This window comes from Myotis myotis, unplaced genomic scaffold (assembly GCF_014108235.1).
Source record: "Myotis myotis isolate mMyoMyo1 unplaced genomic scaffold, mMyoMyo1.p scaffold_m19_p_17, whole genome shotgun sequence".
NCBI lineage: Eukaryota > Metazoa > Chordata > Mammalia > Chiroptera > Vespertilionidae > Myotis > Myotis myotis.
This window is the reverse complement of record NW_023416321.1, coordinates 7,423,941-7,443,259: the sequence shown is the minus strand read 5'-3', so window position 1 is coordinate 7,443,259 and position 19,319 is coordinate 7,423,941. Positions and strand designations below refer to the sequence as shown.

At 42.0% G+C, this 19,319-nt stretch overlaps 2 protein-coding genes across 2 annotated transcripts; both read right to left on the bottom strand.

Annotated features, from left to right (window-relative positions):
* Window positions 1-221: 221 nt before the first annotated feature.
* LOC118671388 (keratin-associated protein 9-1-like) lies at window positions 222-767 on the bottom strand. Its single transcript, XM_036339524.1, has one exon. It carries the CDS (start codon window positions 765-767, stop codon window positions 222-224), a length of 546 nt encoding a protein of 181 aa, XP_036195417.1.
* Window positions 768-5,049: 4,282 nt separating this feature from the next.
* On the bottom strand, window positions 5,050-18,372 carry LOC118671387 (keratin-associated protein 4-6-like). The gene is made up of 5 exons (XM_036339523.1): window positions 17,985-18,372; window positions 16,791-16,809; window positions 10,899-11,038; window positions 10,600-10,809; window positions 5,050-5,228 (listed from the first exon to the last, which is right to left on the bottom strand). Exons 1-5 carry the CDS (start codon window positions 18,370-18,372, stop codon window positions 5,050-5,052), a joined length of 936 nt encoding a protein of 311 aa, XP_036195416.1.
* Window positions 18,373-19,319: the final 947 nt, after the last annotated feature.

Here is a 19,319-nt window from a genome sequence, read left to right as displayed (position 1 = left end):
CCTTGACTACAGAGTCAGAGCAGAGACCGTAGCTCCATATTGAGGATGCTCAAAGCTGACACATGATCCACCAACCCGGGAGGAAGAGGATTGGGGACGTCCTCTGCTCTCCATCCAGCTGATTCATAAGTTTGTATCAGGCAAATGAGTCACAGAAGTTAAAGTAGAGCATGCGGGTTATCAGCCAGGCCTAGGAACTGAATTTTTCCCCAAATGGGAAGTCAGTTAACAGATGGTGTATGAAGAAGGTGTTTCTTTGATGAGGTGATCAGCAGCAGGATGCTGGCAGCAGCAGACCCACAGCAAGGGCGTCTGCATGGCTGGCAGCATGGTTGGCAGCAGCTGGACACACAGCAAGGGCGGCAGCAGCAGCTGGGCTGGCAACGGGAGGTTCTGTAGCAGGTCGTCTGACACCAGCTTGTACAGCAGCATGGCTGGCAGCAGCCGGACACACAGCATGGGTTGCAGCAAGGCTGGCAACAGCTAGACCCACAGCATGGGCGGCAGCAAGGCTGGTAGCAGCTGGACACACAGCATGGGCGGCAGCAAGGCTGGCAGCAGCTGGACACACAGCATGGGCGGCAGCAAGGCTGGCAGCAGCTGCTCACACAGCATGGGCGGCAGCAAGGCTGGCAGCAGCTGGACACACAGCATGGGCGGCAGCAAGGCTGGCAGCAGCTGGACACACAGCATGGGCGGCAGCAGCAGCTGGATCCACAACAGCTGGACCCATAGCAGCTGGGCTGGCAGCAAGTGGAGCAGCACATGGTGTCAGGTGTAGAAGGTGAGTTTCTGTTCAGAGGTAAGTTTCTCAGATTCTGAGGACTTCTCCGTGCATGTTTTTTTTACAGTGGCCCCCCAATGTTGGGACCAATCAGTAAGACTTTCCTTTTTTTTTGTTTATGTTGTTTTGGTAACCACAGGGAAATATGCAAAGATGAGGTTGTTTCCTACCTGATATGAATGTTTAGAAAGTGTTTAATGTGTTCCTTAATTGAGAATAACTCACAGAAACTTTTTCAGATAAAAGGAAGGTGGTCACATAATCATTCCTGCTTTGGTCATATTGTGGTCATATGAGAGAGTCCCTCGTGGCCTCATGAGGGTCAGTGCATGTGTTTTGTGTATTCGGCTGTGCTTAGATTGGGAAGTGTCCCTGTGAGAGGGACATGATGCTGGTATGTTCATGGAGTTAAATTGACTCCTGAGTCCTGAGTCCAAGTCTGTTTGCCCACAAAAGCCTGATTCAAGACTGTGACAGGAATCTCTCTGGAGCCACCCACCCCACCTGTGTATCCAGGTTGGATCACAGACACTTGGGTAGAGGATGTTTGGCATATTCTCTTGCATATGCACAGCAGGACCAAAGCAGGTGGGAGGAAACAGAAGCTGGGACTGAGAAAGCATCAATCATTTCACTTCCTGGGTGACCAATCGTCCTGATTGCCCAGTACTGAGGGGTTTCCCAGGGTGCGGGACTCCCCAGGGGTGTGACTGGGGTAGTTTGGGCAAATCAGAATGAGTTGGTGACTCCAGTCCTAACCTTGTTAACCTGCAGATTCAGTGACCTCATGTCACTGACTACACATTTACTGTCTTTCCTTTTTTTCTCATTTTCTTATAATTCTCTTTCTCTCTCCCTGCCTCTCTCTCTCTCAGTTTATGACGTAATTAGGTTAGTTGAGATGTTACCTGGTTTATTTTTGAGGTCTAATATGTTTAAACTTTTTTAGGTATACTATTAATTTTAAAAGTATGCAAATGATTAATTTCCAGCTTGACAGATATTACAAAATGAACAGACCTGTGGTAATGCTATCAGGTTAAGAAATAGAAATGAACCTTACTCCTAATCATACCCCCTTATGCATCCCCAGTGGTTGCTAATCACTCTCTTGACCTGTCACCCTATAGGTTGGTTTCACTCTTTTAGATCTTCTTTACATTATGATTGTGACATTCAACAATGTAAATATTTGTAGTTCATTTATTATTGTTGGTATATAATCTTCCACTGGATAAATATGACACAATTTATTTGTTGACTGTCCACTTGAGAAATATGTAGGTTTTTTGTAGTTTGGGACTCAAAAAATAGTATCTCTATGAATTTTTTTGAATCGGTCATTTGGCAAACATATATAAATGTTCCTTTGGGGGAATATATATATATATATATATATATGCCTAGCAGTAGATTTCTCATAGACTTGCTTGTTCAAACTATTCTGTTCTCTGTAGGATCTTGGCTATCTTTCATTAGTTTTTCCTAGATATTTTATTTTTATGGTCTTATTTATGGTATAATATAAAATTTTATTTGTAACTGCTTCTGACATACAGAAAAACATTCATTTGTATATGAATTTATCTTGGAACCAAATTCCCTCATTATTTTAAATAGCTTACTAATAAAATTTTGTTGGAAATTTTGAATACACAGTCATATCCACAGAAAATGGTGGTTTTATCCATCAGCAGCCTTTTTATCTTATAAATTGTTTCTTTAGTCCACGGGTAGGCCCTCCCTTTAATATTGAATAGAATGGTGAAGTGGATTTCTTTGTGTATTCTCTGTAGCTCTCCATATTTCATAATTAAATATTAAGCTTTCTGTCTTTTCTGTAGATTCTTTACATCAGGGGAACTAGGGTTTTTTTTATTCCTATTTGCTAAGGCATTCTGTATTTGAAATGTGTTTAAATTTACAAAATGCTTTCTCTTTACCTATTGACATAATCATATGATTAGCCTCCTCTTTTTTTTAGTAAATATGATTTTTAAAAAATTGATTCATGTTTTGATGTTAAACAAACCTTGTATTCCTGTAAACAATTCAGTGTGGTTATGATCATATGTATATGGTGCTGAATTTGATCTGCTTATATTGTGTTTAGGACGTATGCTCTGATTGCATCCCACACATTTATCCTTCAGTTCTTATACCATTTCCTCCACCTCCCTCAAATAAGTCAACCCTAAATATTGCAGAATATGATCAGAATGACACCACTTCCTCTGAATGAATTTGCACCTGACGTGACTCCCTGTATTGGGTTTCCAAAGGACTTTTATGGCCCACAAGATTAACCCACAGTGCTCTCGCAGAGTAGGGCTTGGGGAAAAGTGTTACCTTTTAAAACAGTTCACAGGAATATCCCACAAGTCACTTTCAGGCACACATGCCATGATGGAATTCCAAAGTAGCTATGGTGGCAGGAATAGAAGCAGGTGTGGACCAATAGCATGGCTCCCTCTCACCTCTGCTGCCTCTGCTGTACATGCTGTTGTCATAAGCAGAGAATGGTATTGAGCCCTTATCGAAGCTAACCACCCCATGTGGAGGCTAGTTTTCTACATCAGACCACTTCCACACTGAAAAGACAACAGCAGTTCTACCTTATTATAATTGCATGTGTGGTGCATAGAATTGTCTTCTCTGTCTGCAGTGCTACCCACTAGATTACAGTATATAAGTCATAGGTTAGCATCACTTTGAACCAAGGGATCAACTCTTATGATGAACAAGGTCAACAGTAGGCACAAGACCATGGGATCTACTTATCCTATTATATATCACATGACAGAGAAATTGCAAGCTTGATGAGAAATTAAAATGGTCTCTTAGATGTGCAGCAAAGACACCAACTTAGAGGTGACATCCTGCTATATTGTGTTCTGGATGTGGAATGTACCTCAATCCAATGGTCATTATATGGTCTGACATATATGTAGGACCACATATATCCATTAAAAAGTAGAACCCACAGGTTCAGAAAATGATGGATGGAAGTTGGAGTGAACATTCTCAAATTAACTCCCAGTGACACACTTGGGAATCTATGTTTCTTGTCTCATAATGCCTTTAGGCTCTCCTGGGTTGAAGGTCTTACTCTTTGAAAGACACCTTTTTGTCAGGAGACACAACTATCATCTGGCCATTGTGCACTCCTAGAGAACAGTTATTGTTTGGTGAGGGATTGTTATGTTGAAGGTAAGAGAGCAGAAAGAAATATATCTGGAACACAGGATTTCACTGGAGTGACTCGTGGTGGGTTCAGGCTCAATGACATTCATAAATGAGCAAGGACAGCAACCACAGCATGCCAATCAGATGTAACTGGGGCTCAGACCTACATCTTTTAGATGTAGATGTACGTGCCTTTGAGCAAGAACAGGAGACCCAGTCCTGGATCTGAGTCTGTTCATTATTAGCTTGTGACATCGCACAATGAACTGTTTGTGTGTTGTTGTTGTTCTGAAAATTGGAGATAATAATGTGGGAGGTGCTATTGTGATGCTCAGAATGGATAATGCATGTAGTATGCAATGTGTATTTAAATCCTTATATCAGGAATTCTGTACAATAAATCACACACAATACGGATGAATTATGATATAGAATTTATTAAGAAACACATAGTAAGACTCCTGATTCTACAAAGACAACTCAAAGTGATCATAAAAGAAGAAAGCATGATACAAAAACCATGAATACACTGAAAAAGAATATATGATTGTGAAGATTATTGATCAATTACAGAAACCTATGAAAAAGTTATGACAATTTTATTTCCTAAGTTACTTAGAGGAACTAGGTAATCCTACTTCAAAATCAAGGTCAATTCCATATCGAGGATTATAAAACTGGTACATGACCTGCATGCACAGGAGGAAGGTCAAAGTCCTGTGACCTCCAACAAGCTGACTCAAAACTTGTAACCAAACAGATGAGTCACAGAAATTATGGTCCAGCATGCTGGTGCCAGCAAAGTGAAGGAAGACCATTTGTTTCCATAATGGCAAATCAGTTCCCAGATGATATGTGTGCAGATGGTGGTTGTCTGGCAAGGTGATCAGCAGCAGCAGGGCTGGCCACAGCTGGATCCGCAGCCATAGCTTATGCACCCAGGCACGCAGCAGCAGGTGGGGTGGTAGCAGGTTCTGCAGACATTCACGGGACTGCAGCAAACTTGCTGGCAGCAGGGTGAGCAGCAGCAGGACCCGCCACAGCTGGACCCACAGCAGCTGGGCTGGCAGCAGGGAGTGCTACAGCAGCAAGGCTGGCAGCAGCTGCTCACACAGCAAGGGCGGCAGCAAGGCTGGCAGCAGCTGGTCCCACAGCAAGGGCGGCAGCAAGGCTGGCAGCAGCAGGACCCACAGCAGCTGGACCCACAGCAGGTGGGCCTCCAGCAGGTGGTTCTGCATGTGGTCCTGTAGCAGGTGGGCTGGCAGCAAGAGGAGCAGCTCATTTTGTCAGGTGTGGAGGGTGGGTTTCTGTTCAGAGGTGAGTTTCTCAGATTCTGATGGTGTCTTCTCTTTGGGGGCTTTTATACTCTGGACCCCCAATAATGGGACCAATAAGCAGGACTTTCCTTGCTGTTGTTTCCTTGTTTGTAGTCACAAAGAAATTGTCAAGGAGGAAGTTGTTCCCCGTGTTTTGAGGGTTCTGTAAATTACCGTTTAATCGTCTCCTTAATTGGGAATACTACTTAAGAATCTTTTCCAGAAATGGGACAATCAGGAATCATCCCCAGCAACATTTCTGGTCATGTGACATCATCTGGTCGTGTATTACTTCCTGCTGGTTTGAAGAAGGTCAGGATAGTGGTCTCTTCTCAGTGTTGTTCCTTTGGCCATAAAGTATTTAGATTGATGTGCTGTTGTCATAAGCAGAGAATGGTTTTGAGTTTTATCTATAATATCCATCTTGGAAGCAATCGCCCACATAGCCAATGTTCTTCTTATACCACTTCCACATTGAAAACACAGCAATTCTTTCTTTCTATGGTAGCGAGTTTGGTGTGTGGAATTGTCTTTGTCTGCAGTGCTACCCACAAGCTTACAGTCTATTGTGGCAGGATGCTGGATAGCAACATTTTGGACCACGGAACCCACTTTATGATGAACAAGGTCACCAATAGGCACATAATCATGGATCTACTTGCCCTACCATACATCACATGACAGAGAAGTTGCTGGACTGATAAAAAATGAGTATGGTGTTTTAGATATGCAGCAAAGATACCACCATAGAGATGACAACCTGTAGGATTGATATATTGTCTTCTAAATGTGGCATATATTTTGGTCCAGTGACCATTATTTGCTTGACATATATGTAGTACTATATGTATTCATGAAAGTTAGTATCCATGGATTTAGAATATGTTATACTTGAAATGTTAATTCTGTTTCTGATATATACAAATACAATTCATGTTTGGATGTCGATCCTGTAATCACACTGCATGATTATTTCTAATAGCTCATTGATAGATTTTTTGGACATTTTAGATGCACAGTTATATCATCCACATATGATAGGATTGCCCTTCTAAAGCTGAATGTAAAGACACAAACAGGAGCAGAACCAATTTATACAGGCACTTTAAAGAGGAAGAATCATATCAAGACAAGGAGAATATCCACTACCCAGGTTGAGATGATGTACAAATGAATGTGTGTTTCTCAAATGGGAATATGGCAGTGAACCCTGGAAGTTCAGAGTCAGGAGAGGCACACGGGCAGAGGTGAGCAGAGCACAGCTGCCCCGCACAGGGGAGAGAGACATTGCACCTGAGCCTTCCAGTTCCTGAGGCAAGAGCACGAGTTTGACATGAATGCAGGCAGTGCCACTAAACATTGTGTTCTTCTAAATTATTTCTTCTGATTCTTTGCTCAGAAAATAACCCTCCTGTTATTATTTGACTACCCTGGTAGGCCTTTGTGGACCGAGAAACCACTGGTCAAATACACTATAAAAACTACAGTTACTACATTTATAATTGTGGCTAATCATTGGCATATTAATTTATGAGGATCAATTAAGTTGTTATGCCTCAGGGGTCGGGTAGCAACTCATCCTTGTGTGTGATTGAGATCAGATGTCTGAGTCTGCGAGATTTAAATCCAGCTCCTCATAGATTTGTCACAATTCTGAAAATGGACCTGAAAGGGAGCTTCTTGTTTTCCCAGGTGAATGCATAAAAATGTCATGGCACCCTGTGCCATGTATTTATTTCAGTGTGATGCTTTTGAATGCTTGTGGACTTCTGAGAATGACAGCAATGTCAGCAAGCAATCAGTGATGTGATTGGACAAGAGAGAGAATTTGGGGACTTTAGAGAGACTCAGCAATGGAAAGGACCCTTAGAGCCCCCTATTGAATTTACTCACGGAGAGTGCAAATCAAAGATACAGTATCCCAGTATCTACCAATTGGTTGTTTAGTTGATGCTTGATTCCTGCAGTGATGTGAGTTCCTACCCCCATGGTAGCCTATCCCATTTGCTAACATCTCCCATAACAGAGCTTCCTTATGTGAGAGTCCACCCTCCTGGGCCTCCTGCATCTTTTGCTCAGTCAGAAGGCATTGCAGAGCAGCTCCTCCTCTCATTGGACACTTTGTCCCCTGATAGTCCTGCTTCAGCAGCGCATTCCCTTCACTCTATCTCTTGCATGTGTTTCCCCACCTCGTGGAATGCACTTCTGATGAAGGACAGCATTTCCCTGTTGAGTGCATGAATTTTATGAAGCTCAATTTTTCTCAAGGACCATGAAATTGACATTGCCAAATAGATCCTTATTGTGAAGAAATTGTTAAGAGTAGTTTCTCTTAATATTGTAGTTGTTCCTAGATTATGGTTTGATGGAATATAATAAGATCCTGAAATGTATGGACATTTGTTACTATTCTTACTACTTGGCATCTGTGCCGATTTTGTAAGATGCTTCTAGTTTCCATTATCCATTTTCTGTGGATTGTACATCTGTTTATCTCTGATTTTATCTTCAACCATAAGTTCTTTATTGTGGAAGTAAGTACAATTGATTTTGGTTATGAGGTTTAAATCATATGGAAAAGTCCTCAGGTTCCTGCTCTGCCACTCACTAGTTTTACTGTTAAGGGAAATATAGTGTATTCTTTATGCCAACTCATGAATTGTTTCTTACCTATACCATATAATCATCCCTTACAAATATTTTGTTTTATTATCCAGCTACCATCTTACATATTATGACCATCCATGGATTAATCTGGAAGTGTTACTTCCTCTATTTTCCTTTCTTTTACTGGGGCAGCCAGTCTGCTGGCAGATACTTTCTTGGAGATACCACTGTTCTTATGTTTTCAACAGACATGACAAAAACAAATCAATTCATCACCCTTATTTTTAGTAGAGAATAGTAACTTTCCCTTTTCTTTTCCCTTAATAAGCTAAGATTTATTTCTCTCTTGCTTATCTCTTTATCTCTGACTTAGTACAACTGACCTCAATGTTACAAATTATAAACATCACAAACCAGGAATAATGGTAGGTCTTCTCCCAAACCAGGGAGAAGATCATGGTGTAGCGATGACGTCCATGGCTAATGAACACAAGGATGACCATTTTTAGCACAATTCCATTTTATTCCCGAAAAACCTACAATTACTATAATATATGGACACGGAATACCTCAAAATTCATTAATTGATAACCCCAATAGCAGAATTTATGCCCAATGGAGTTTTTATGGCAAGAGATCAACTTCTAGTTTCAAAGGCAGTGGACAGAGGAAATATTTCGAGTCAAAACAACTCTGAGGAGTATATTGAGCATTATTTATATGTGTATGTATTTTTGGATTAAAAAAGTGGCCCGAGGGAACGATGTTAATTGACTATTTGCCAGTGGTGAAAGCCTTGACTGACTGCTCACAGTCCTGGAAGGAGCAGGTTGGACTATAGGCATTTGGAGAAGAATCATGTAGAGGGAGATGGTCTGTGGACAGAAAGTGTTTGCACTTTGTGTTCCACTTCAATGCCCCCCGCAGAGAGTATCCACCATTTAGGAGACACTGGACAACTCTGAGTTTGAAACAGCTCAGCCTGTGTCCCTTCTCAAGTGCACCAACACTTTCACAGGAAATATGAGCAAAGTAGCCATGGAGGAAGGGACAGAGGCTTTGTGTGAACCAAAAGTAAGGACTTCCTCTCCCCACGGCTCCTCTGCTCTATGTGCTGTTGTCATAAGCAGAGAATGGTGTTGAATCCTTATCTGTAATATCCATCTTGAAAAGTAATCACCCACACAGAGCAATGTTCTACTTGTACCACTTCCACATTGAAAACACAGCGATTTTTCCTGTCTATGGTTGTGAGTTTGGTGTGTGGAATTGTCTTCTTTGTCTGCAGTGCTACCCACGAGCTTACAGCCTATTGTGGCAGGATGCTGGATAGCAACATTTTGGGACCAAGGGACCCACTTTATGATGAACAAGGTCAACAATAGGCACATAATCATGGATCTACTTGTCCTGTGGATCTACTTGCCCTACCATACATCACATGACAGAGGAATTGCTGGACTGATAAAAAATGAGCATGGTGTTTTCGGTGTGCAGCAAAGATGCCACCATAAAGATGACAACCTGGGGGATTGATATATTGTCTTCTAAATGTGGCATATATTTTGGTTCAATGACCATTATTTGCTTGACATATATGTAGTACTACATGTATTCATGAAAGTTAGTATCATGGATTTAGAAATAATGGGTGAAAGTAAAGGTGACCCTCTCATGTGAATCCCCCGTAACATGCTTGGGAATTGGGGCTTCCTAGAGCATCATGCCTCTAGTTTCTTCTGGATTGGTACTTTTACTTCTCAGAAAGCACTTTTTATCAAGTAATACCATGTAATTTTATAACTATCATCTGGTGAGCTTAGAATTTTCCCATGAGTAGAGTAGCAGGCAGAGAAAGCAGTTACTATTTGGTGAGTGATAATTACCACGAATATGTAGAAAGCAGGGAGAAGTACATCTGGAATGTGGGAATTTATTGGGGTGTCTCATGGTGTGTGCAGGCTCATTGTCAACCTTATCTGAGCAGTGACAACACCACAGCTTGCGAAGGGTTCAGTAACCAGAGGCTCAGACCTCTACATCTTTGACATGTAAATGTCAGTGTCTTGAGCAGGAACAGAAAACCCAGTCCTGGATCTGAGTCTGGTCAATATTATTAGCTTGTGACATTATGCAATGAATTTGTTTTTCTAAAATTGTAGATCATAATTGTGGGAGCTATTGCGCTCAGAATGAATGATACATATAGTATGCAATATGTATTTAAATCAGGAATGCTGTACAATAAATATACACAATATGGATGGCTTATGGTATAGACTTTATTAAGAAACACATAAAGAAGAGCCCTGCATCTAGTAAGACAATTCAATGTGATCCTGAAGGAAGAAAGTCTTATACAAGAATCATGATTACATTTTAAGGAATTGTGATTAGGAGGATTATTATTCAGTTATAGAAACCTATTAATGGAATAGAAAGATTTGTTGACTCAGTTATTTAGAGGGAGCCATTGGTCCTGACTTCAGAGTTAAAGGCAAGACCATGACTGCACATCGAGGATGCACAAAGTGGGGGCAAGATCCACATACACGGGAGGAAGAGACTGAGGGAAGTCCTCTGCACTCCATCCAGCTGACTCTTTAAACAGGCAGATGAGTCACAGAAGTTATGGTCTCACATGCTGGTTGTCAACAAAGCCCAGAAGGTTCATTTGTTTCCATAATGGCAAATCAGTTCACAGACATGTGTGCAAATGGTGGTTGTCTGGCAAGGCGATCAGCAGCAGCAGGGCTGGCCACAGCTGGATCCGCAGCCATAGCTTATGCACCCAGGCACGCAGCAGCAGGTGGGGTGGTAGCAGGTTCTGCAGACATTCACGGGACTGCAGCAAACTTGCTGGCAGCAGGGAGAACAGCAGCAGGACCCGCCACAGCTGGACCCACAGCAGCTGGGCTGGCAGCAGGGAGTGCTACAGCAGCAAGGCTGGCAGCAGCTGCTCACACAGCAAGGGCGGCAGCAAGGCTGGCAGCAGCTGGACCCACAGCAAGGGCGGCAGCAAGGCTGGCAGCAGCAGGATCCACAGCTGGACCCACAGCAGGTGGGCCTCCAGCAGGTGGTCCTGCAGCAGGTGGGCTGGCAGCAAGGGGAGCAGCACATGGTGTCAGGTGTGGAGGGTGGGTTTCTGTTCAGAGGTGAGTTTCTCAGATTCTGATGTCTTCTCTTTGGGGGCTTTTATACCCTGGACCCCCAATGTTGGGACCAATAAGCAGGACTTTCCTCCTGGTTGTTTTGGTAATTACTGTGGAATTGTCAAGGAGGAAGTTGTTCTCTGAGTGTTTTGAGGATTATGTAAATAACTGTTTGATCTTTTCCTTAATTGTGAATCCTAATGTACAGCGCTTTCCAGAAATGAAACAGGAATCATCCTCAGGTACATTTCTAGTCCTGTGACATCATGTGGTCGGTGGTCTTTCCTGCTGGCTTGGTGAAGGTCAGAACAGTTGTCTCTTCTCATCTTTACACCGTTGGCCTGGTTAATATTGGGAAGTGTCCTGAGATGTCAGGAGCCAGTGAGTTCTGTATGAATGGAGCCCTGCTTGTGTGTAAGTAAGTCTGATCTCCCAGAATCTGGATTGAGAACTCTAGCATTATTTGCCTGTGGCCACCTACTAGAACTTGTTTTCCAGTTCCATCAGACACCCTTGGGTAGAGGACATATCACTTATTTTTTTCTCTAATGCAAATCAGCATCAAAACAGGAGAGTAGAGGCAGAAGCCACCCACTAGGTTTCAGAGCATCAATGCATTCATGTTCCATCTCTGTTTTCTTACTGGGTCAGCATCTCAGGTGAGACATCCTAACTTACGCATACTTTCTTCTATAAATTGAGGCAAACAGGTGAGATATATGATGGTTAAAGTGTATTTGTTGTGTAATTGATGTATTCCAACAAATGTGGAAAATGGTCAGCCATAAATTTTTCAGTGTTTTTGTGCTCAATTCTCTCTTTCTAGGTAAATTTGTAGGAATGAAATGGCCATGTCGTAAGGAAAGCACATAGTCAACAGTGTGAAAGAACAGAGAGCAGAGTCTCAATATTTCACTACAGCAGGGTCACCTGCTTTTTCTGATACTGTGAGCCTTATGAATTCTAGTGGCATATAGCTATACTTGCCTTTTTATTGAGGTACAGTTGACATAAAACATTATATTAGTTTCAAGTGTGGGACATAATGATTCGTGTTTGTATATATTGCAAATGATCACCATAATAAGTCTAGTTAATATTTGTCAGTTTTCCCAACACCATTTATTGAGAAGACTATGCATTCCCCAACTTATATTCGTGGCTCCTTTGTCATAAAGATATTGACCATATAATATGTGGATTTATTTCTAGGCTCTGTATTCTGCTCCATTGATATGTGGGTGTGTTTTTATTGCCAATAACTTACTATTTTGACCACTGTAGGTTTGTAATATAGTTTGAAATCAGGGAGCATGATGCCTGTACCTTTGCTCTTCTTTCTCAAGGTTGTTTTGGCTATTCAGAAATTTTTTTAGTTCCATATAAATTTTAGGATTTTTTCCATTTCTGTGGGAAAAAAATGCCATTAAAATTATAATATTAATTGCATTGAATTTTAGATTGCTTTAAGCATTGTGGACATTAATATTAATTTTTCCATTCCATGAGCACAGATATTCTTCCATTATTTGTGTCTTCTCCAATTTCTTTCATTTATGTCCTTTAGTGACTGTCACAGGTCTTTTATCCCTTTGGTTAAATTTATTTCTATATATTTTTCATTTTGATGCAATTATAAGGGGAATTATTATCTGAATTTCTCTTTCTGATGGTTTGTTAATGTGTGGAAATTCAGCATTTTGTATATTGACTGTATAGACTGCAATTTTTTTGAAATTGTTGATTAGTTCTAACTGTTTTTTGGTGGAGTCTTTATGTTTTTCTCTCATTATATATTACATCATCTATAAATAGAGTCAGTTTTACCTCTTCTTTACTGATTTGGATACCTTATTTTTCTTACTAATTGCTTTGGCTAGGACTCACAGTAATACTATGTTGAATAAGAGTTCAATATTATGTTGAATAAAATACTATGTTAAGTAAGAGTGGGCATTCTTGTCTTGCGTCTGATCTACATATATATAAAAGCCTAAGAGACTTGGACAACCGGTTGACTGGTCGCTATGACACACACTGACCACCAAGGGGCAGACACTCAATGCAGGAGCTGCCCCCTGGTGATCAGTGTGCTCCCACAGCCAACCTCCTGCACCAGCCAACCTCCTGTGGCCCCAATTGCCTGCCAGGCTGAGGGACCCCACCTGTGCAGAAATTCGTGCACTGGGCCTCTAGTCTTATATAAAAAGCTTTCAGCTTTCCACGATAGAGTTTGAAGATAGCTGTGAGCTTTTCATATATGGCCACTATTATGTTGAAGTATGTTCCCTATATGCCCTCTTTGTTGATAGTTTTATAATAAATAGGTATTGAATTTTGGCTATTGCTTTTTCTGCCTCTATTAAGACAATCATAGAATTTTTATCCTTCACTTTGTTAATGTGGTGTGTCACATTGATTTGCAGATGTCATGCCACCTTTGCATCCCTGGAATCAGTTCCACTTGATCATGGTGTATGAGTCTTTCAGTCTTTCATTGAATTCTTTTTGCTAATATCTTGTTGAGGATTTTCCATCTATGCTCATCAGGGATATTGATATGTAATTTTCTTTCTTTGTTGTCCTTGTCTGGTTTTGGTATCAGGGTAATGCTGGCCTTATAAATGAGATTGGAAATTGTTCCTTCCTCTTCTGTTATTTGAAAGAGTTTGAGAAACATTGGTATTAATTCCTCTTTAAATGATCGTTGGAATTCACTAGTGAAGCCATCTGCTTGTAGACTTTTGTTTGTGGGAGGTTTTCTATTATGAAGTCAATTTATTAGTAATATTAGAGGCCTGGTGCACAAAATTCGTGCAAGGGGCTTGGCCCTTGAAGCCTCGGCTGGCCCTCTCAGCCCCTCGCAGCCTCGGCTGGCCCTTGCACTCCTGGCTTCCTTGGCCATCCCTCACAGCCCCAGCTTCGTCCGGAAGGTTGTCCAGAAGGATGTCCAAATGGTCATTCTACTGTTCGGTCTAATTAGCATATTAGCTCTTTATTATATAGGATGACTTCAGATTTTCAATTTCTTTACAAATTATTCTTGTTACATTTTCTGTGATATCAATTGTAGCATTGTTTCTTTCATTTCTGATTTTGTTTATTTGAGTCTTATTACTATTTTTCTTAGCGAGTCTAACTAAAGGTTTGTCAATATTCCTTCTTTACAAAATACCTGCTCTTGGTTTCATTGCTTCTTTTTATTGTCTTCTTAGTCTACTTTTTTTCAGCTTTTGTCTTTGTTATTTTCTTTCTCTATGAACTTTGATCTTCCTTATTTCTTCCTTTTCTAGTTTTGTGGGGTGTAGAATTCTCTTCCTCTTTTTCCTTTTCTAATTATTCTTCTTAATCTAGAAATTGTAGATGTTCACAATTTGAAGAAGCAGAGGAAGGTTGAGAGTATCAAGGGGAGATTGCAGATGATGTTTCCAGTTACCTCACTTTTACAGCCTGAGTGTTTCCTCTCAAAATTCATATGTTGAAGCCCTAGTCCTATATAATAAAAGGGAAATATGCAAATTGACCCTAACAGCAGAATGACTGGGAATGAATGGTCACTATGACACACACTGACCACCAGGGGGCAGACGCTCAATGCAGCAGCTGCCTCCTGGTAGTCAGTGCGCTCCCACAGGGGGAGCTCTGCTCAGCCACAAGCCAGGCTGATGGCTGCCAGTACAGCGGTGGTGGTGGGAGTCTCTCCCGCCTCCTCAGCAGCGCTAAGGATGTCTGACTGCAGCTTGTGCCTGCTCCCTGCTGGCAAGTGGACATTCCACGAGGGCTCCCGGGCTGTCAGAGGGATGTCTGACTGCCAGGTTAGGCCCAATCCCCCGGGGAGCGGGCCTAAGCCAGCAGGTGGTCATCCCCTGAGGGTTCCCAGACTGGGAGAGGGCACAGGTTGGGCTGAGGGAGCCCTCCGAGTGCACAAATTTATGTGCACCGGGCCTCTAGTATCCAATATAATGGCATTTGGAGGCGGCATCTATGATAGGTAATTGGATTTGGCTGAAGATATGAGGGCAAGTCCCCCATGATAGGATTAGTGATACCCTACCAGCCAGCACCTTGATCTTGGATATCCCAACCTGCAGAACTGTGAGATACATGTTATTGTTTGAGCAATCCACTAATTAGTCATTTGTTATATATAGCTCTCCAAATTGACTTGTACATATTTGGGGGCTTAGTGTGCTCAGACCAATTTCCTCCCGCCAGACGTTCACTTTTATGTCTTAGGGTTATATTCATATTAAAGCAGAAAGTCATGATGTCAGTGCATGTCACCGAACAAAAACATTCACTCAGTAATTCTGGAGACCTTTTTATAAAGACTCTGGCTCCTTCATTTGTCAAGTAAGACAATTCCAAAGTGTGTGTTTTCCATCCTTTAGGAGACTTTTCCCTGAGGTTTGCACTTCGTTGTAAACTTGATACTGGCTTTATACACATTTCTGCCTCATCATTTTCTCAACTCTCTGCCAATGTGATCTGCGCATCCCAAATAAACTGTGGTCACTTGAATCCTTTCTCAGGATATTTTTTCTTTGAGAATCCAAACTATGGCTTTCATTTACGTCTGTAAAATAGCAGAATGTATGTCCAATGAAGTTTTTATGGCAAGAGATCAATGACTTCTGGTTTCAAAGTGAGTGGACAGAGGAAATATTTCCAATGAAAAGAACTTTGAATACATTGAGTATTACTTATATATGTATGAATTTTTTTCAAAAACAAACAAACAAAAAACCAACCTGATGGAACGATGTAAATGGCTATTTGCAAGTGGTCAAAGGCTTGACTGATGGGCTGAATCCTGGAAGGAGCAGGTTGGACTGTAGGCATTTGGAGAAGAACCATGTAGAGGGAGATGGTCTGTGGACAGAAAGTGTTTCCACATTCTGTCCCACCTCAATGCCCAACCCCCCAGAGCATATCCACCATTTAGGAGACACTGAACAACTATGAGTTTGATACAGCTCAGCCTTTGTCCCTTCTCTAGTGCACCAATACTTGCACAGGGAGCATGAGCAAAGTAGCCATGGAGGAAGGGACAGAGGCTTTGTGTGAACCAAGAGCAAGGACTCCCTCTCCCCACGGCACCTCTGCTCTATATGCTGTTGTCATAAGCAGAGAATGGTGTTGAATCCTTATCTGTAATATCCGTCTTGAAAAGTAATCACCCACACAGAGCAATGTTCTACAATGTTCCTCATTGAAAAGACTGCAGTTCTCCCTTTCTATGATTGCATGTTTGGTGTGTGGAATTATCTTCCTTGTCTGCAGTCTTATCTACCAGAGTACACTGTGTGGTTATAGGATGCTGCACAGCAACGTTTTTGATTCGGGGACTTTATAAAGAACAAGGTCAACAATAGGCACATAACCATGGATCTAGTTGTCCTATCATACATCACATGACATTGAAATTACTGGCCTGGTTAAAACATTGTAATAGTGTTCTAGGCGTGTAGCAAAGACACCACCATGGAGTGATGACCTGTAGGATTGATATATTGCCTTCTAAATGTGGTATGTATTTTGACCCAATAACCATTGTTAGGTTGACATATATGTAGTACTCTATGTATTCATAAAGGTTAGTATCCGTGGATTCAGAAGCAATGGGTGCAAGTAAAGGTGACCCTCTCACTTTAACCCCCTGTGATATACTTTGTAATCTCGGCTTCCTAGTGCATCAGGCCTTTGGGCTTTTCTGGATTGGTAACTATACTCCTATGAACGTACATTTTGTCAGGAACATAATCTAATGTTACAGCTATCATCCGGTCAGTTTAGACTCCTCATAACAGTGAGTAGCAGGCAGAGAAAGCAGTTACTATTTGGTGAGTGATAATTAGCACGAAGATGTAGAAAGCAGGGAGAAGTACATCTGGAATGTGGGAATTTACTGGGGTGTCTCATGGTGTGTACGTGCCCCATGACAACCTTATCTGAGCAATGGCAACACCACAGCTTACCAAGGGTATTGTAACCCGAGGCTCAGACCTCTACATCTTTGACATGTAAATGTCAGTGTCTTGAGCAGGCACAGAAGACCCAGTCCTGGATCTGAGTCTGGTCATTATTATTAACTTGTGACATTACGCAATACATTTGATCTTTTTCTGAAATTGTAGATGATAATTATGGAGGCTGTTATGATGCTCAGAATGAATGATGCATTTAGCATAACAGTATACATTACTATCCCTGTATCAGGATGCTGTACAATAAATCACACACAATATGGATGGCTTATGGTAAAGACTTTATTAAGAAACACATAGGGCCCAGCTGGTTTGGCTCAGTGGATAGAGCGTCGGCCTGCGGACTCAGGGGTCCTAAGTTCGATTCTGGTTAAGGGCATGTACCTTGGTTGCGGGCACATACCCAGTGGGGAGTGTGCAGAAGGCAGCTGATCGATGTTTCTCTCTCATCGATGTTTCTGACTCTCTATCCCTCTCCCTTCCTCTTTGTAAAAAAATCAATAAAATATATTTAAAAAAAAAAAAAGAAACACATAGGGAAGAGTCTTCCATCTAGTCAGACAACTCAATGTGATCCTGAAGGAAGAAAGTCTTATATAAGAATCATCAGTACATTGTAAGGAATTGTGATTAGGAGGATTATTATTCAGTTACAGAAACCTATTAATGGAATAGGAAGATTTGTTGACTCAGTTATTTAGAGGGAGCCATTGGTCCTGACTTCAGAGTTAAAGGCAAGACCATGACTGCACATCGAGGATGCACAAAGTGGGGGAAGTCCTCTGCACTCCATCCAGCTGACTCTTTAAACAGGCAGATGAGTCACAGAAGTTATGGTCTCGCTTGCTGGTTGTCAACAAAACCCAGAAGGTTCATTTGTTTCCATAATGGCAAATCAGTTCCCAGATGATATGTGTGCAGATGGTGGTTGTCTGGCAAGGTGATCAGCAGCAGCAGGGCTGGCCACAGCTGGATCCGCAGCCATAGCTTATGCACCCAGGCACGCAGCAGCAGGTGGGGTGGTAGCAGGTTCTGCAGACATTCACGGGACTGCAGCAAACTTGCTGGCAGCAGGGTGAGCAGCAGCAGGACCCGCCACAGCTGGACCCACAGCAGCTGGGCTGGCAGCAGGGAGTGCTACAGCAGCAAGGCTGGCAGCAGCTGCTCACACAGCAAGGGCGGCAGCAAGGCTGGCAGCAGCTGGACCCACAGCAAGGGCGGCAGCAAGGCTGGCAGCAGCAGGACCCACAACAGCTGGACCCACAGCAGGCGGGCCTCCAGCAGGTGGTTCTGCATGTGGTCCTGTAGCAGGTGGGCTGGCAGCAAGAGGAGCAGCTCATTTTGTCAGGTGTGGAGGGTGGGCTTCTGTTCAGAGGTGAGTTTCCTAGATTCTGTTGATTCCTTCTGTTCCGAGACTTTTATACTCTGGAACCCAATGTTGGGACCAATAAGCAGGACTTTCCTCCTGGTTGTTTTGGTAATTACTGTGGAATTGTCAAGGAGGAAGTTGTTCTCTGAGTGTTTTGAGGATTATGTAAATAACTGTTTGATCTTTTCCTTAATTGTGAATCCCAATTTACAGCGCTTTCCAGAAATGCAACAGGAATCATCCTCAGGTACATTTCTAGTCCTGTGACATCATGTGGTCGGTGGTCTTTCCTGCTGGCTTGGTGAAGGTCAGAACAGTTGTCTCTTCTCATCTTTACACCGTTGGCCTGGTTAATATTGGGAAGTGTCCTGAGATGTCAGGAGCCAGTGAGTTCTGTATGAATGGAGTCCTGCTTGTGTGTAAGTCTGATCTCCCAGAATCTGGATTGAGAACTCTAGCATTATTTGCCTGTGGCCACCTACTAGAAATTGTTTTCCAGTTCCATCAGATACCCGTGGGTAGAGGACATATCACTTATTTTTTCCTCTAATGCAAATCAGCATCAAAACAGGAGAGTAGAGGCAGAAGCCACCCACTAGGTTTCAGAACATCAATGCATTCATGTTCCATCTCTGTTTTATTACTGGGTCAGCATCTCAGGTGAGACATCCTAACTTACGCATACTTTCTTCTAAAAATTGAGGCAAATGGGTGAGATATATGATGGTTAAAGTGTATTTGTTGTGTAATTGATGTATTCCAACAAATGTGGAAAATGGTCAGCCATAAATTTTTCAATGTTTTTGTGCTCAATTCTCTCTTTCTAGGTAAATTTGTAGGAGTGAAATAGCCATGTCGTAGGGAAAGCACATAGTCAACAGTGTGAAAGAACAGAGAGGAGTCTCAATATTTCACTAC

Coding starts and splice junctions, on each gene's coding strand:
- LOC118671388 (XM_036339524.1), bottom strand. CDS start 767: ATGTGCTGCTCCACTTGCTGCCAGCCCAGCTGCTATGGGTCCAGCTGT.
- LOC118671387 (XM_036339523.1), bottom strand. CDS start 18,372: ATGAGCTGCTCCTCTTGCTGCCAGCCCACCTGCTACAGGACCACATGC. Junction 10,810..10,898: donor GCCTTGCTGCCGCCCTTGCT/GTGGGTCCAGCT, acceptor CCCTGCTGCCAG/CCCAGCTGCTGTGGGTCCAG. Junction 5,229..10,599: donor CAACCACCATTTGCACACAT/GTCTGTGAACTG, acceptor TCTTGCTGCCAG/CCCACCTGCTACAGGACCAC.